The following is a 17,214-nucleotide window of genomic DNA, read 5'->3' as shown; positions in this document are numbered from 1 at the left end:
CTCACACGTGTGCATGCTCACAGCAGCACACACTCACATGTGTGCACGCTGACCTAACTGACCTCACAGAACAGGCCAGGCCACATGTGCAGGGCACACCCTCTTATGTGGCCCCCCCAGCAGGAAAGTGAGACTACAAAATGAGGTCAATGAACTTCAAAGCATGGAGACCAAGCCACCTGCTTCCTGAGCGCACGGAGCCAAAACCAAGCTGAACGCAGGCCGCCAGAAAAGAGGGCACCTGCCGTCTGACCCCTACGTGGAAGCTGGAAGCTCAAACTGCTGGACGGGGTGCCCGGCGCCTGGGCTACAGGGGAGTGGCCTCGTGCAGGTGACGGGCACCTCCCTCCCTGGATCTGATGCTCCCCTGGTGTAGATGTGCAACAAAACTCATCAACCGCACGCTTTCAACAAGTGAGGTCTACTGTTCGTCAATTTTACCTCCATAAAGTTATGGAGAATTCTTCATTTCCACCAAGACGTCAACCCATGGCCTCTATGAACTGTCAGCACCCTCTGAGAGCACCGGAGCCAAGGGAACGCTGACCCTGGCTGACGGCAGGGAGGGACGACTGTCCGTCTCGCAGACGCGGTCGCTACACGCAGGTTCTCCTTCAGAGGCGCCCATGGAGGCGCCCACGGGGAGCTGACGGCATTGGGGTTGGCGTCAGGCCACGCGGTGCACGAGGCGGAGGAGCCCTGGAAACAAAGCTGCCCTGAGCCTGCAACCGAGCGGCAGTGGTGGCCACCGGATCCACCGTACAATTCTCTCCACGTTTTTTTCCTTGCTTTTAGTGTGGGTTTTTTTTTTTTTTTTTTAATTTTATTGGAGTACAGCTGACTGCAGGCGTCGAGCAAAGCGAGTCCGTTACACATATAAACACAGCCATTCTTTTTGCCACACCGGTTAGCAAGGACTGGTGGGCAGACTTCCGAGCGCAGGACAGGAGGGCCTCGCTCCTTAGCGGTTTGACACGCTGCGCCGCGCATGTCACTCCCGTGCTCCTCGCTGACCCTCCCCCGCCAGGGTGTCCCCTGCGGGGACCGTTAAGTTTGATGCCCAAATCTGTGAGTTTTATAAGTTCCTAGGCTAGGGATTTAATGTGCACCACAGCACTGTCCAGAGCCACGGCAGTGGCAATGCCAGATGCAACAGTGACGATGCCTGCTGAGCCCCCAGGGAACCCCCTCCCTTAAACGTGGTGGAAATCCACCATAACACGGTCCGCTGAGCGCCCGCTGTTTCACGGGGGGAGAGAACCAGGAGGCGGAAGGACACGGTGGCCTCCATGACCCACGACCCAGGGCTGGGCTGCTGGCTGGCCGGGGCTGCGCTTCCGCGGGGCTGCAGGTGCACCGCAGGAAGTGGTGACTTTCTAATTCCAGGCTTTGACCTTCCCAGGCAAGGGGTGAGGGTGTCCAGCCTCTTGTGAATGTCACTCTGGAGCGCAGCCTACAAACCACTCCTGCTTGGCCCTCAGGGCAGGGCAGGTGCTCAGGTGACAAACCCATTTGGAGCTGGGCATCTGAAACCCTACCACTCATACAAATGAGAGGCCTCCTTCAAAGCAGACTTAATTACTGTGCAAGATGAGAAATTCAAAATCACTCATTAGAAGACGGTGATTTCTGGTGACGCGCTGTCGCAAAGTTGTGCCAACAGAAAAAAGATTTCCTCTGCCAGCGAGTGACGTGTGGACTACTCCCTGGGGCGTGTGGAACCCCCACCGATGGAGCCACAGCCCCGAAGCAGGGGCAGCGAGGCACCGCCAGCACCGCGTGACGGCGAGGAGGGCGGGTGAACTGGGCTGATGACTCGAACCCACCCTCCCTCCATGCAGGTCCCTGCCTGGCAGTGTTCTGGGTAGTTTCTGGACCCCCGGGGCAGGTGTGTCCCCAGTGGGCAGTGAGACGGCACGGCCCAGCCTGCTCACCCCTAGTGCCACCTTCACGCATTTCCTGGGCGTGAGTGCACCACGTGGCCCCGTCTAGCTCCCGACGTGACACCAGTGACCACGGAGTAGGGGAGAGGCTTGGTGACACAGTCGCCTTTCCTGCCTACTGACACAAAGAACAAGGACCTGGACAGGAAACCGTGCCGAGCTCGTCAGAGATGAGACAGGCATTTGCTGCTTGTAGTTTTCATGTAAACCTACTCAACTGCATAAGTCTGTTTATGCACTGAGTTTTAACAATGCTGCATTGAGCGACCAGCCCCCAGACCCTGACACCCCACTGGGCCCCAGCATATAGCCAGTGCGGCCAGGGGCTCTGCTGGAAGCAACCCGCTGGGACCCCTGCTCTGTCCCTTCCTGGAGAAGCCCTGCTGCCCCAGGCTCTCTGAGCGTCCGCTTCCCTCCGAGCCTGCGTGGCGGTCACTGTGCCCGGCCCTAAGGTTTGACACCGCCACACAGGCCGGTGCCGAGAGACCAGCCGTGGGGGACACAGGGCACGGGGCCTGCAGTCACACGTGCCTAGAACCTCACACAGGGGTTCCGTCCAGAGCCTCTTGGCAGCTGAGGCAGAGTGGCGGGCCTTCCCCGGCCTCCTGGAAGGGGCTGCCGGGCAGAGACCCCAGCAGGGCTGACGGCACGGAGGACGGACAGGAAAAGCCCCTGGGGTGTGGCACGACGAGCTCGGGTCCCATCCAGTTGGAAGGAACGCAGTGAAGCAAGACCTGGGCGGGTGCGGGCTCCAGGCCCCCAGGAGGCCACGTGAGCGCGGCCGCGGCTCTAACTCAGCCCGCGCACCCCGCCCACCTAGGACAGGTCACTGCCCAACGCACACATGTGCTTGGCCCAAATTCCTTACCCAAGAAAGGCGCGTCTGCTAATTCAGGGAAGAGCAGGCGACAGATAGAAATACGTGGATTCTTTCACAGGAAAGCTCAAGAAAAATATTTTGGGAAAAAGTGAATTAGAAATTTGGCAAGGAAGAGTCTAGGGAATGAACACACACACACACACACACACACACACACACACACCATCCAGCCCAACCCAAAGCAGCTCCCCTTCCTGACACTGTGCAGGTGCCGGGCTCGCAGTTCCCAGGAAGCCAGCAGTGCGGCCCAGGCACAGCCGTCCCCCCACGGCCGAGAGTCTGCAGTAAAAATAGCAACAGCCAGGCCTTGTTCGGGCTTCTCCAAGGAGCCGCATCTGAGTGACCTAAAAAGGAATTCCATCCTGCAAACAAACCAGTGGAAGCCTGATAGCCAAGATAAGGAGCCGAAAAGGGACAAAGGAATTTCTTGAGAGAAACAGATTACTGCTATTTACCAGCCATGCCTTGAGATCCCCCGCGAGCAACGCCTGCCCGCCCTCCAGCCTGGGCCGTGCCAGGACGGTGGGGGCCGGGGGCCGGGGGCCTGCCCCCAGGAGGAAGCCCAGACTCAGCTCCTGCAGGCCCTGAGTGGACACTCTCCCGGGTCCAGGCCCCACAGCAGCCGCCGACCCGGGCACGGGGTGCAGGTGTGTGGCCAGCAGGCCCTCCTCCTCGTAGCCCAGCACCCAGGGTGCCACGAGCTTCCGTGACCTCCCAGCGGGCAGAGGGGCTGCCAGGCCATCCGTGAGCGTGTCTGCCTGGCCCCGTCTAGGCAGGAGGACCACTCATCCAAGCTCTACTCACAGCGGCTTCCCCCAAGTCCCCAGCCCTCAGCTGCCCCCAGTGCCATCCCTTCCTGGGCCCCCCGAGTCCACAGGGAAAGGACCCCATGTCGACAGCCTCCGGAGCTCTGTGCCCACCCAGCTGTTGGCAGAAGCATCCGTCTCCTCCTCCGGCCTCGGCCCAGGCTCACCCAAGAGCACAGACTCCCAGATCCCACCTCGTCACTGCCGTCAAGCGCTGGGGGTCCTTGGGCACCTGACTGAGCCCCGTCCTCCCCAGGGTGCTGGGGCCCCACCCCTCCTGCTGGTCCAGCCATCACTCTCCCCTCACGGTCCTGTGCCAGGGAGGCCACCTAACCCCTTCCAACAAGGGGACCCAGCTCCCATACCCCCCGCTGCCCCTGCCTCCGCCGTCCTCTGTGCCAGGGCCCCCAGCGTCGCCCGGGGCTCAGCCTTCGGCATCACAGCGACGGGCCGCCGTCCTGCTCATGCAACCCAGGCAGGTCTCAGAACCTCCTTAAGCCTCCCTTCCCTCGTCTGTGAAACGGGTTTGACGGTGACCCCATCACGGGCGAGCAGGGCCACACGCGAGCACTCACCACGCAGCAGCGACGGGCCCAAGGGGTGGGACGCAAGGAACACGAAGCAGGTCACTGGGTCCTGCGGGCGGACGATCCCCACACGTGTGCACTTGACACGTTCACACACCCACGTGGCCGGCACAGTGTGAGCTGTCTGCACAAGCACTGAGTCCACCTCTCAGGACGCACGACCGAGGCGCGACGCCCCGTGTGCAAGCGGGAGTCTCCTCAATCCCCACCTCGGCGGGGGCCGGGGGGCAGCCCGGACACACTGCGCCACCAAGTCCGTGGGCCCCGGGGGGGTGGGCCCACCTCTCCACATCAGGGCAGGGACGCCGCGCAGCCCCGGTTGGGCAGCCGCAGCCCCTGGCCCAGGTGTGCAGAGCCGTGCCCGGCGCCGGGCCCAGGATAGGGGTGGGTTTGGATCATTTTATCCAGTAGAACAGACACGAACTGAGAGCTCGCTGTGGTTTCAGTTCGCTTCTCCAGAAAGACCAGCGACGCGAGCGCCGTTTCACGTGTTCCTTTACCACTCACATGTCTTCTCTGGCCAAGTGAGCAAATCCCTCGCTCATTTGTAAATTGGGTTCTTTGCTTTCTTGGTATTGACTTTGGAGAATTCCTTATGTATTCTAGATACAAGCCATTCATCAGCTGCGGTTTACAGGAGTTCCCTTCGTGGCTCAGTAGTCAATGAACCCGCCTAGGACCCATGAGGATACAGGTTCAATCCCTGGCCTTGGCGCTCAGCAGTTTCGGGATCCGGTGTTGCTGTGAGCCGAGGTGTAGGTTGCAGACGTGGCTTGGGTCCCGCGTGGCTGTGGCTGTGGCTGTGGCTCTGATGTGACCTCCAGCCTGGGAACCTCCATGTGCAGCGGGTGTGACGGACGAATGTCCCCGCCACCTCTGGGATGCCTTTTCACTCTTTTAACAGTGTCTTAAAAGACCAGATTTTCCTCATTATGAAAAGTTCTAATTGATCAATATTTTCCTTTTATGAGTTGTGCTTTTGGTGTTGTATCTAAGAAATCTTTGCCTAATCCAAGGTCGTAAAGATTTTGTGGAGAGCTGGGGGAACTTAGAGCTAAACTCACTCACTTATTTACGATGTACGTTTCAGGTGTCCAGCATTATACACTGCAGAGTGGTCACCACCACAGGTCTCGCTGCCATCCACAAGATTTTTGTCAAGTTTTATTCTAGAACTTTCATAATTTTTGGTTTTTGTCTTCTTAGGGCCACACCCATGGCATATGGAAGTTCCCAGGCCTACACCACAGCCACAGCCACGGGGGATCCGAGCCACATCTGCAACCTACACCACAGCTCACGGCAACACCGCATCCTTAACCCGCTGAGCGAGGCCAGGGGTCGAACCCACCAGTCGGAAGATTCACTGCCGCGGGACCACAGCAGGAGCTGCCTGATTGTGATAAGGTTGCGGGAGGTCTTGACATTGGAAAACATGCATCCCTGACCTTTACCTGTTGTCTCCACTTTAGCCGGTCCAGCTTCCCGCCCGTCCGTATACACTGCACGTTTTAGAACCGTCCTGCAGCCTGTCCACCAAAGGGGCTGCACCGAATCGGTGGGTCAGTCAGTAGAGAGGACGTGTGAACCCGATTCCACCCGTCTCCTTCTCCCTGATTTCTTTCTGCAGCGGCTCACGGTGCTTGGCGTCCAGAGCAGCCTTCTGTCCACGTGCCTCATTTGGGTGCTTCTGTCCACGTTCATATCGAGCATAAACGGGATGTTTTCAAACTGACCTTGTTATGTTGCAAAAACTACAGAAACTCACACTAGTAACAGTAGGGTTTCTGGGGACCCCCAGACCTGGAGGACCCCACTTCCTCTCTGGCCAGGACCGTCAAAGCCACACCCAGCAGAGGAGACCGGGTGTCCACAGGCAGCACCCCCCGACCCACCGCCCCCGGGGCCCAGGTCTTTAGGCAAGTGCAGGGCGTCACCACGGGGTCTGCCGAGCATGGTGTCAGCCGAGGGGTGTGCAGAGCACGAGGTCACTGAGGGGTCTGCAGAGCGTGGCCTCACGGCGGGGCCTGCCTCTGCCGAGTCCGGAAGGTTCTGCACAGGCTCCTTTCCGCCCTCACTCCGCTGGAGTTTGCATCACAAACGGAGGACACCAGGACACGAAACACAGAATTTTGTCAAGTGCCTTTCCTGCAGCTACTGGGCTGGTCACGTGGTCTTTCGCCCTCCATCAGCTGACATGGCTCATTCTATTGATTCCGCTCTGAACCTTAAGCCAGGCTTGGTCCCTCGGTCCTGACGCGTTCACTTCTTCACATGCTGCTTGCAAGCGTGCGTGTGTCACATGTTTATCCCCCTGCACATGTACGGCTTCAGGTGTCTGGTTGCTGAGGTCCCGTGAGTTCCGGCGCTCACGCTCCGGGGCGCAGAGCTACGCTTTCACCGGGCTGTGCCCCATCCCTGCTGATCACAGGACGAGGCAGGAAGTGTCACACATGCTTCCATCTTCCCCAAAAGTTTCTCGAGAACTGTTATTGTTTCTTGCTTGAATGTTTGACAGAATTTGTCAGTGAAACCATCTGGTCCTAAAATTTTTTTGTGGGAAAGTGTCGAGGAAAATTTTAATTTAAAAAATAGAGGAAAAAATGTATTTCTTCCTGACTTAGCTTTGATCCTTTGTTCTTCCAAAACCACGTTCCTTTCATGTACGAGTCCAAACGTCCCAGCACAAGGCGGCCCATCACGTTCCCCTTATCTTTTCACTGTCTTCGGGTGGCCAGGGAGGGCGCCCCAATGGCAAAATTCTGCCACGGGTCATTCTCATCTTCTACTTTCGGAAATTACATAGAGAGAGAAAATTAAACCCACAGTAATCAAAGGAAAGGAAGAAACAAAGAGCAGAAATCGGTGAAAGAGAAAGCAGGAAAACAACACACACAATCTGTGAAACCAAGAGCAGGTCCTCGAGGCGCCGCCGAAGGACGCACCTGCAGCCATCCCGCTGACCCCTCTCCTCTGCGTGGGACCACTCCCCTGCCTCTTGGCCCGCCTGGCAATCTCATTCGGGCTGTAGACAATCAGACTGTAACTCTGCCCTGCTGGGTACCATCTGGAAGTCCTCTTAGCTAAACGGGCCCATCGCTGGGCTGACCTCATGCCCCCCAGCCTCAGCCAGCGCTGCCTGCACTGCCTGGGGCTGGGAACACGCCGCCTCGTGTGATGTCTGGTTTGAATTTGTTAAGGCGGGAGGGGTATTTGGAACCTGTTCCTCCTGGAAGCTGGAAGCAGATGTTACCCATCACGTTATTTTAAAAATTACTGTCGGGGAAAATTGCGAAAGACTGAAACGGGCAGGGAAGGCGAGCGGCCACTCCTCGTGCGTTCTCGCTGCCTTTAATTCCCTCGGAGCCGTTGTTCGGTCCGTGAGCCTGAACACCAGGTGCCACGCAGTCGGTCCCTCGTCTTGGGAAGGACGGGCTGGGGGCACGGCGGACCGCCCCCCCGCCCCACGTGGGCACCGCTGACCGAGAAGCCCTGTTTGCTCGTGGAATTCCTCTCCGAACCACTTCTCGCATCTCACTGGCTCTCTCGGGAATGATAACGAATGTTTACCTCAACAGAAGCCTTCAATACTTGCTCCTTTTTCATATTTGTGTGTGAGCCAACACTGCATCCGTTTTGAAATTTACCTTCACCGTTACTAGAAACAAACTTGAAACAAGCTAAGATCGTGGGCAGATAAAGAACTTTCGAAGAGGACGGCCCATCCGTCCATCTGATGAAATGCCCTGAAGCCATTACAACAGACAGGGGGGATTAGTCTACCAAGAAAGATTTCCTAGTTGGCCGAAGGATGACGGCACTGTCCATGACTGGCTGAAGAGGGCCGCTTTTCCCCGGGGCGGGGGGCAGGGGCGCAGACACCAGCCCGGGGCTGTGGCATCAAAGGAGAGGCAGGACAGGGTGGGGCCTCCCCGCTGCTCCTCACTGTCCCTCAGCCGTGAGCTGACGGCGCCCCATGCCAACAGGAGCCCAGGCGCTGGGGAGGCAGCAGAACGGTCCTGCCTCAAGAGCCGGAGGGCACACAGCCGCCTTTGTGAACGGGAAAGTTAAAACGGAGTCCCTGGCAGCCTGGCCCGCAGTCCCAGGACTGGCGGCCCTCAGAGGCGGGGTCTCCCGGCAGCCTCCCCCAGGGCCTCCTGAGGATCCCAGCCCGGCCGGAGCATCCCCCCACCCCGCCCTGTTTCAGGCTGTCTCTCTGAAGGGCAGCGGAAGCTCCCGAGAGCGAGGTTGTCTGGCCTGTTCTCCTCTGGCCCCTGGCACCCAGGACGGGGCCGGCACCTCCTGAGCCGCAGCCTCTTCCTCCTCCTGCAAGGGCACTTATCCCCGGGCAGGGCCCCACCCTCACGACCTCTCTGGCCTCCCCACCTCACAAAGCCCCCCGGGACACCAGGGCACCGGCACAGGAATCTGGGTACACGAGCCAGTCCAGGGCAGCTGTGCAGCCTGTATTTCCAGGATGCGGCTCAGGTCCTGATGGATCCTTGGAGCAAGATAAGTGTCGGGGGGCCAAGAGGGTGACAGTGACAAGGAAAGGGGGGTGTGGGCGGGGCATTCGGGGAGAGCAGAGGCAGAGGCCCATACACGGGGACAGCAGAGACAGCAGGAGGGAGCGGGGTGACGGCCTGGGCTCTCAGCCGGGAGAACAGAGAGTAAGACCGGGTCACATTTGTGGAGGGCGCCTGCCACCTCCAGAGGAAGGAACGGATGGCAGCTCGGGGTGGGTGGACGGGAAGGGGGCCGGCAAGGCCTGCTGCTGGCAAGGGGGTGGGAGAGGGGCAGGCCTGGCTCCCGCTCGGGGGCCAGGCACCCGACGTGGGGGGACGTCAGTGTCAGCCTGGACGGGGTGGGGCAGGCTGCGTCTTCCGGAAGCCTGGCTACCCCTCTGCGCCACATTTAAACGAGCACATGAAGACCCCGGCTCCAGGCTGCGACCACAGGCCGCACGGACAGCATCTGCTCTGCCTCCTGCACGTTCACCATCATCACATTTCACGAAAAGGCAGAAGTTACTCCCGGCTCTAGAAAGCGCGAAGGTCGCGCTGGGTTCTTCCATTTATAAAGCAGCTCATTAGAGCCAACGTTGCAAAATACAATAACTGCGTAATAGAAACCCTGGGATTCAATAAAAACCAAGGGCTAGCCACCCAGCACGGGGTCTCGGGGCCGCTCCTCCTGGGCCCGCGCCAGCCTCGGCCTCGGCCTCGGCAGGGTCGGCTCGGGCTCCAGCCTCGGCTGCCAACTGCGCTGCTGGCTGCTCACCGCATTGGCCCAGTCGCCCGAGAAAGCGCCGGCGGGGCAAATGCATTAAAAACCCCACTTGTAAGAATCGCCACGGAAGGGTCTTCCTCCCCCAGAGGCTCGTGCACAGACCGGGGAGACCTGCCCACAGACTCCAGCTCTGTCCCACTGTCCGGCCGAGATGCGGCAGGGAGGGGATGCGGGTATGGACACAGACCGCAAGGGGGGCCAAGCCGCCCGCCGGCCACGGCGCGTGTGCAGCCGGGGCTCAGAAGGGAGGGAGAGGCTGTGGTCTGGGCGGCCCAGGGGTCTGAGGTCACAGCAAGCAGAGCCTCGCCCTGAACCCCCCCAGACCACCGGCTACTCTCACCGCCCCCACCTGCCTCGGTGACTCTGCCATCAGTGGAGCAAAGGGAAAGGGGGGCTGCAGGTGCACCCCGTGCCTTCTGTCTGGGGCCTGGCGGCGTCCCCAGGACCTCTCTCCCAGGACGGCCCCCACACCCCAACAGGCTGCCGGCATGCTCCCTGGGGGCCATCGCCTCCAGAACCCCGAGCCCGACCCCCCAAGCCGTGTGCCTCACCCCTCCAAGGCCCAGCTTCGGCAAACAAACGCGACAGTAGTTCCGGCCAAAACGAACACAGAGAGAGCCGGATGGGGGGCTCCGGCCACTCACAGGGCCTCGCGCCCTGGCCACAGCCTGACCCGTCCCCGGAGGTGAGCACCTGACCAGGGAGGGCCGCACCCTGCCCCCGACGGCCAGCTGCCTGCTTGGGGCTGGCCCTCTGGGCTGCGGCCACACTCACCTCCTGGAGGCCCAGGGTCACCCGCAGCCTCGGCAGGCGGGGCGCCCTGCTCACCCACCAGGTGCCCCCCAGGCGCTCTGCCGAGGACCTGCTACTGTGAGGCTGGTCCTGCAGTGGGGAGGCAGAGCTGTTCCTGTTGCCCCGGCCCCCGGCCCCGGAGAACTCAGGCCCCCAGCATCAGGGGCAGAAGTGACCACAGAGGCGGGGCTCGACCAATAGCTGCTGGATGGGAGGTGCTGAGCCTCCCGCCTCGTCCGGACAGGCTCCCCCAAAGCCTCGACTAGCATCCCCCTCCCCCAGCCGGTCACCCACTTCCTGTCCAGACCCCGAGGCCCCTTTGCACGGCCCTGCCACCTTCACACTGAGACCCAGGACCCTCCCAAAAGGCACCGACTGTCCCTACAAGCTCTCCACAGCTTCCATCCTGGAAGCAGAGGCCAGGCCGGGTGTGGGCACTGGGGACCAGAGGGGCCTCTGAGGAGCCACAGGGAAGTGGACGGGCCACCCCACCATCCGCCCTTGGGACAGCACCAGGCCATAGGACATGTGACTTCCAGGACTGTGACCCACTCCCGAGCATGGGCCGGGCCGCATGGGGGCTCTTACCTGATAAAATTCCCGAAGCCAGTTCTTCTGGAGGTTTTCTGGCTGTAAATTAAGAAAACAGAAGATGGTCAGACCAGTGACACAGCCCCATCAGCCGCGAGCAGACGCCAGGGTGACAGAGGCCTGTCTGCCGTCCTCACAGTGTGGGAGGGGTGTGACGCGGGCAGGGACTCAGTGCTCCATACAGGGGACCTACACGGGGGACCTGGCCCACAGCTCGCCGGGGACATGGGGCAGCGCGAGGACAGGCCTCCCCCTGGCAATGGGCAGGCACCGCGGCCCTGGATCCAAGGCTGACCCCCAGCCCTGCTCGGTCCCTGGGCGCTCAGGAGGGGCTGCGTGCAGTCAGACTGGAGCTTGGCCAGGACCCAGCGGCGTGAGGATGCGGGGCTGGTTCTGGGGCGTGGCCTCCGGATGCTCGGGGAAGAGCCGGCACAGGGCACACAAGCCCCCGAAGGGGCCAAGGATGGGCGTCCTGCCACACATCCCCAATGGCCAGGACAACCCCACGCGGCCACGGCGCAGAGAGGTCCCCTGGACGTGGACATGAGACCCCTTGGGGATGTGGGCTCCATGGGTACAACACCTCGGACGTGCGAGGTGAAAGGTCCGGGGCTCTGGTGGTGACAACGTGTGCGCCCGTCACACTGCCGGCCACACCCACAGCCTGAGGGCGTAGACCCAGTGCTGCGTGCTTCCTGCCACATCCAAACAGACTCAAAACCAGTCAGGACCCAGACCTGATCCACGCAGGGCTCTGGCCGCGTCACCCACAGTCCGAGGCCACCCCACTGCCACCCAAGTTGCTGCCTCAGCGCGTCCGGGACGCAGGGCGGGACTGAAGGCACGCTGGTGACAAGGAGCCGTGGCTGGAGCCCTGCAGACACGACGAGGTGTGGGGAGGCCCGGCAGCTGGAGGCCGGCACGCAGCGGCCAGGAGCCTGAGGTCCTGCAGCCTCGCCGGAGGGCGGGCAGCGCACGTGGCCCGGGCTGAGCAGACTGAGCGCCAGGCGCTGACGCCGCGTATCACTGGGCCACAGGGAGACGCAAAGCCAGGCCAAGGTGGGGCTCCCCTCCCCGATGGCTGACCCCAAGGGCGCCCAGCCTGGGACAGTGTGCAGAACGGACGCTCGGGCTCGGCCGGGGCCAGGGTGGGTAGGAAATGGTCTGGCGCGTCCTCAAAACACTAGACCTGGAGCCGCCCACGGCCCAGCGCCCGCGAGACGCGGGACCCCGTCCCCGGACTCGGCTCGAGGGCCGCAGCGCAGGGCCCCAGGCCGCAAGGCAGGAGCCGCCCCGAGACCCAACTCACGGACGAGAGACGCCGCGGGCCCACAGCGAGCCTCAGCAACACCGCTCAGGGGAGACCCGTCACAACAGCCAGGGGACGTCTGACTGCTCGTCGTGGACCGTCCAGAGTAGGCGGAGCCACAGAGGCAGGAAGCAGCCGGCCACCAGGGCGGGTGAGGACAGACACTGGGCGCCAGGAGGGGACGGAGACGCTCGCGATCACGGGGACGGCCGCGCCGCAGACGAGAACACGGAAGCGGGCACCCCTCCCCCAAGCCCGTCAGACCCACACTGGAACCAGTGACACGGGGCGCCCGGGCCCAGGCCAGGACGGAGCACGAATGGCCGTCAGTGGGCCTCAGCCCCGAGGCCATCAGAGAAGGAGGACTTCGCATGCAAGGCCCCCACCGCCCAACGGGGAACGCGGAGCGGGCAGGGCCGCCACTGACACGCAGCCCTGCTAAGCTGGGGAGGGCAGAGGGCATACCGGCCTCAGCAGCTTTCTGTGCCACTGCTGCTGAGCCCGCCTGGAGACCGCGGACGGAGCCAGTCAGCTTCCAGCCCCGCCATCCAGGAGCACCCCTCGCAACACCCTCCAGCAGGCCCCCGCCACGCGGCCTCAGCCGTCGAAGGCAGGACGCATTTTAGGAACAAACCGCTGCTATTTCAGGCCCTCTACCGCGTCCCAGAATCGGCCCCTGGGAAGGCGAGACGGCGGCCCCCCTCCACTCCTGGCACCCAGGCTCCGGTGTGCACACGCGGCGCTGGGTGACACGGAGCTGGGTGACACGCACGTCGGGGGAGACCCCCACATTAAGCAAACATCCTGCACTGGCCTCTGCACATACTTGGACCGCAGGACTTGGGGGTCGCCCAGCTCAACAGCGTGGGCAGGACAATGCAGGCTGCCCTGCGTGACCCTGGACCGCGCTGCCCGGGGCCAAGGAGAGAACAATGGGGATGGCACGGTGGCACAGGTCTGCCTGCTGCTCCGAGGTGGAAAGCACAGGCATCCGTCCCGTGTCCTCAGCGTGAAGGCGGTGGGGTCCCCGATGACAACAGGGCCCTGGCGCCAGGCTTGATTCCAGCACCGGCTCCTCCAACCTGCTCTGATGCCTCTGCTCCTGCTGTCCCAGGGCACGCGTGTGCAAACACACACGTGTGCACACAGCCCGCAGCCCTGGGGAAAGGTGGGGGTAGTCAGCCCTCCCTGCTGCTTCAGACCCGCACAACTGACCACTGCCAAGGAGCCCCGGGCTGCTCTCCGCAAACCCAACTGCTCCAGCGGCCCCGAGTCATCGCAGCGCCCTGCCCAGGCCCGTGAGGTGGTCAGAACCTTCGGCGAGGCCAGTCCACGGCCGCCCCGGCAGCGCTGCTCTGAGCCCCGAGGGCAGCCCCGCACCGGGTCAGCTCTAAGGTCTCCCATGCGAAGCCGGCGCAGTGGCCACGTTTGGAAGTGGGGTTGGGGCGCTACGCTCAAGCCCACTTCCTGGGTCAGCATCTCCTTTAAGTCATTAATATGACTCAGCCCAGCCTGGGGTAGGTTCCCAGAAATTATAAACCCAAACAATCCCCATCAAAGTGCTTTAAACAAAGACACATCCGCGTTTGTGTTTAGAAAGAGGCCTCCCGGAGGCTGCGGAATAATTAAAGGACAGCTCTGAATAAACAACAGAAGGACCCAAAATCCTGGGAGGGGAGAAGGGACGGGATCTGCTGACCGGGGACGAGGTTCTCGGGAGCCCCAGCCCCGGCCCGCGTGCCTCGGGGCCACGCTGCCCTGCACCGAGCCCTGCGGCGCCCTGTCCGGCCACAAAGCTGTTGGAAACACCACATGAATTCAGTAAAGTGTGAGGACCCAAAGTCAACACACAAAAATCAGCGGTGCTTCTAGGTGCTACCCATGAGCAACCCAGAAAGAAAATAAAGAAAACTCCATCTGCAATCGCATCAGCAAGAACAAGCTCCTTGCGGATAAACTCAACCAAGGAAAGACCTGAGCGCTGGAAACTAGAGACTCCGAAGGGACTCAGACACCCGAGAGTGGAGAGACACCCACGTCCGTGGGCGACTGTTCAGATCCATTCCACCCAAAGCCACCCGCGGGTCAGCGCCTTCGCAACCCCATGCCGACAGCTCTTCCCGTGGAAAGAGACAAGCCCGTCCTAAACGCATGAGGCGCCCAAGGGGCCGCGAGCTGCCAGACGACCTTGAAGGAGAACAAGTCCGAGGTGTCCTGCTTCCTCTTCTCCAAGTCCCGGTCCTCCAAACCGTGTGAGTGAGGTGGCACTGGGACGGACGCGCAGACCGATGGAAGAGAGCGGGGCCCAGGAGGAAACCGCCCCACATGCGGTCGAACCATTTCCGACAGAGGGGCCGAGACCATTCGGAAAGGAAACGACGGAGGTTTCACCAGACAGTTTTGGGGAAACTAGACATCTGCACGCGAGAGAAGCAGACAAACGCGAAGACCCAAATCTGTGAGATTCTTAGAAGAAAACACAGGGAAACGTTTCATGACTAGACTGGCAGTCATTTCTCGGACATGACACCAAAGGCACACGCAACCAAAGGGAAATACACTGGTCTACACCGAAAGGCAGCCTCGACGCGCCTGCACCGAAAGGCAGCCTCGACCGAGCGGAAAGGCCCCCACGGAGTGTAAGAAAATACCGGCAAACCATGTATCCGATACTGGGTTACTACCCAGAATATACCGTTACAAATGCCTACGACTCAACAAAAAAAGGCAAATAACACTGTTCAAAACCAGGCCAGAGACTGGAAGAGACCGTCTCCAAGGAAGACGCGAAACTGCCCGATAAGCACATGAAAAGATGCTCAAATTCACGAGTCTTTGAGGAAACGTAAACCAAAACCACAGGAAGATATCACTCCGCACCCGCTACATAACAGCCAGTACTTAAGATAGCAAGTGCTGGCGAGGATGTGGAGAACTCAGGACCTTGCAGGCACTGTGGAGACCCGTACGGTGTGTCCTCAAAATATGAAAAATACGGTCCGCATACGACCCTGCCTTTCCACTTGGGTACTTTTCAGAGAAACTGAAAGCAGGAACTGAAACTGCTGTTGCCACCCGTGTTCGCAGCAGCACTTCTACCTGCAATCAGCCAAAGGGTGGAAACAGCTCAAGTGTCCCCGACGGAAAAGCGGACCCGCAGAACGCGGTACCCCCGCACCTGCAATCCCTCAGCCTTAAGAGGCCGCCCCGCCGTCCTCCAGCAGGGACCAGTCCGAAGGGCCTGAAGCTCAGTGACATGAGCCCGAGCGCAGACACCTCCGACCGTCGGGCGCCGGGGGTGGGAGCGGGGCAGCGGCAGCGGGGAGGGCTCTGGAGGGACGGTGCTGGCGGCGGCCTGCGGTGGGACGCACAAAACGCCCTGCCCCGTGCACTCGGGTCCCATGGCCAGGTTAGCGACATGCGCCCGACTGCGGAAACCTGCAGTGGCGGCAGGTGCCCGGGGGCAAGGCGCCGGGCACCCAGTCAGCAGCCTGCGCTTGCTCTATGTGCACCACTGCGTTTTACTCCTGTTTTATTGAGGGATGGAAACAGTGACAGCCTCACGCCTGCCAACAGAAGGGGAGGGCCCAGAAGTCCAACCCACTGGGGGCCCACGGAAAACTCTGGGGCTCCCGACATGGCCCAGCCCTGCTCACGCTGACACACGACACCCGTCGAAGGACAGGAAGTAAGCACGGGACTGCGAAGGCCCCGCAGCGCCGACACGAGGGTATGACGGCCCCACCGACCCGCAGCCCTGCGTCCCGCCTCCTCAGCCCACCCTGGAGGCCGGGCAGGCAAGCACGCAACTACCTGAATGTGACGGCTGGAGCCGCGGTCTGACACCCCAAGACCTGGCTCCGAACTTTCTCTGGAATGTATGGGGCCAAGAGAAGCCCACCAGGCCCTCCGGGGACGACCCGCGGAGCTGAGGCAGGATGCCCAGTGTGCCCGCTGAGGCCGCACGACAGGACCGCAGTGACATGCCCGACACGTCCCCAAGACGCTGCGAGGAAAACGGAGGAGGTACCGCAGAAGCGACAAGAGGCCCTGGGAAAGCTCGGTCACCGCGGCTCCAGACGTCTAGAAAATAGACCCTCCACCACGAGCACGCGTACCTGCACACACACGCACACAGAGACACATGCACAGAGACACACAGAGACACAGACACACACAGAGACACACGCACAGAGACACAGAGACACACAGAGACACAGACACACACAGAGACACAAACACACAGAGATACACAGAGACACACATGCACAGAGACACACACAGACACACACAGACACACACACACACACGCCTGCTTTTCTGCCATGACCAAGACCAAAAATGATTTTTTTTAATGGGCACATCCCAGACGTTTTGATCAGACCTACCCTGGCAGGTACCCTTTAATCAAGGGCCCCACCCAGACAGGTCCTGCTGGGCTACAGGTGCCACGGCTCCACGGCCTTCTCGGCTCTTCGCTGACAATCCCGGCTCTGCCCCAGCAGCAGCTCTGGGCAAGGCCCAGGCCACACGGGCTGCCAGCCTCTTCGGAGTCACAGCCCATATTTGGCTCACACGATTGTTTTTAAAGCCACTACAGAAGAATAGAAGATAAACACACAAACTACTTCTTAAAGAACCACTCTCCCATCAGCACAACGCTCGGGCCAGGCCGTGCTCTGCCTGCATCTGCACACCGCACACCCTACTTACTTCTTAAACACCCTAAAGTTTCTCTCTCAATCTTGTGGAATAATAATTTTTTAAAAGTCAACACATGGCTGGGAGAACGCTGAAAATCCTCGTTCCTTCCAAATGCGGGATTCTATTTCTGGACGTCACCCCGAGGCAAGCAATTCTAAGCAACAAAGACGTGCTGCCCCCGCAGGCGTCCCCGATGACACCATTTACAGGAGCCGCCCCTTCAGCAAGGCCCCGAGGAGCACAGAGGAGGCCCACCGACGGAGCCCCGCGGTACGTCCCAGAGGGAGAGACGCCGCAGGCCACGAACAGAAAC

At 61.0% G+C, this 17,214-nt stretch overlaps 1 protein-coding gene across 6 annotated transcripts in view; it reads right to left on the bottom strand.

Annotated features, from left to right (window-relative positions):
• The window catches only part of INPP5A (inositol polyphosphate-5-phosphatase A), a 159,155-nt gene that overhangs the window by 93,592 nt on the left and 48,349 nt on the right, over positions 1-17,214 (bottom strand). For 4 of the 6 annotated variants that reach the window (XM_003133237.7, XM_005671580.4, XM_084995417.1 and 1 more), the window contains exon 2: positions 10,886-10,927. In XM_003133237.7, coding sequence (XP_003133285.2) covers positions 10,886-10,927 — 42 coding nt within the window. Of the gene's footprint in view, positions 1-10,885; positions 10,928-12,197; positions 12,251-16,585; positions 16,738-17,214 lie in introns of those variants that run through there. The other 2 variants (XM_084995416.1, XM_084995415.1) reach the window with 2 other exon arrangements.

This window comes from Sus scrofa, chromosome 14, assembly GCF_054392235.1.
Source record: "Sus scrofa isolate SSC_HxYL_T2T_F1_AM1 chromosome 14, Sscrofa_HxYL_maternal_Yorkshire_Landrace_v2.0, whole genome shotgun sequence".
In the NCBI taxonomy this organism is placed as follows: Eukaryota; Metazoa; Chordata; class Mammalia; order Artiodactyla; family Suidae; genus Sus; species Sus scrofa.
The sequence above is the reverse complement of the archived record's forward strand: the minus strand, read 5'-3'. Positions and strand labels throughout refer to the sequence as shown.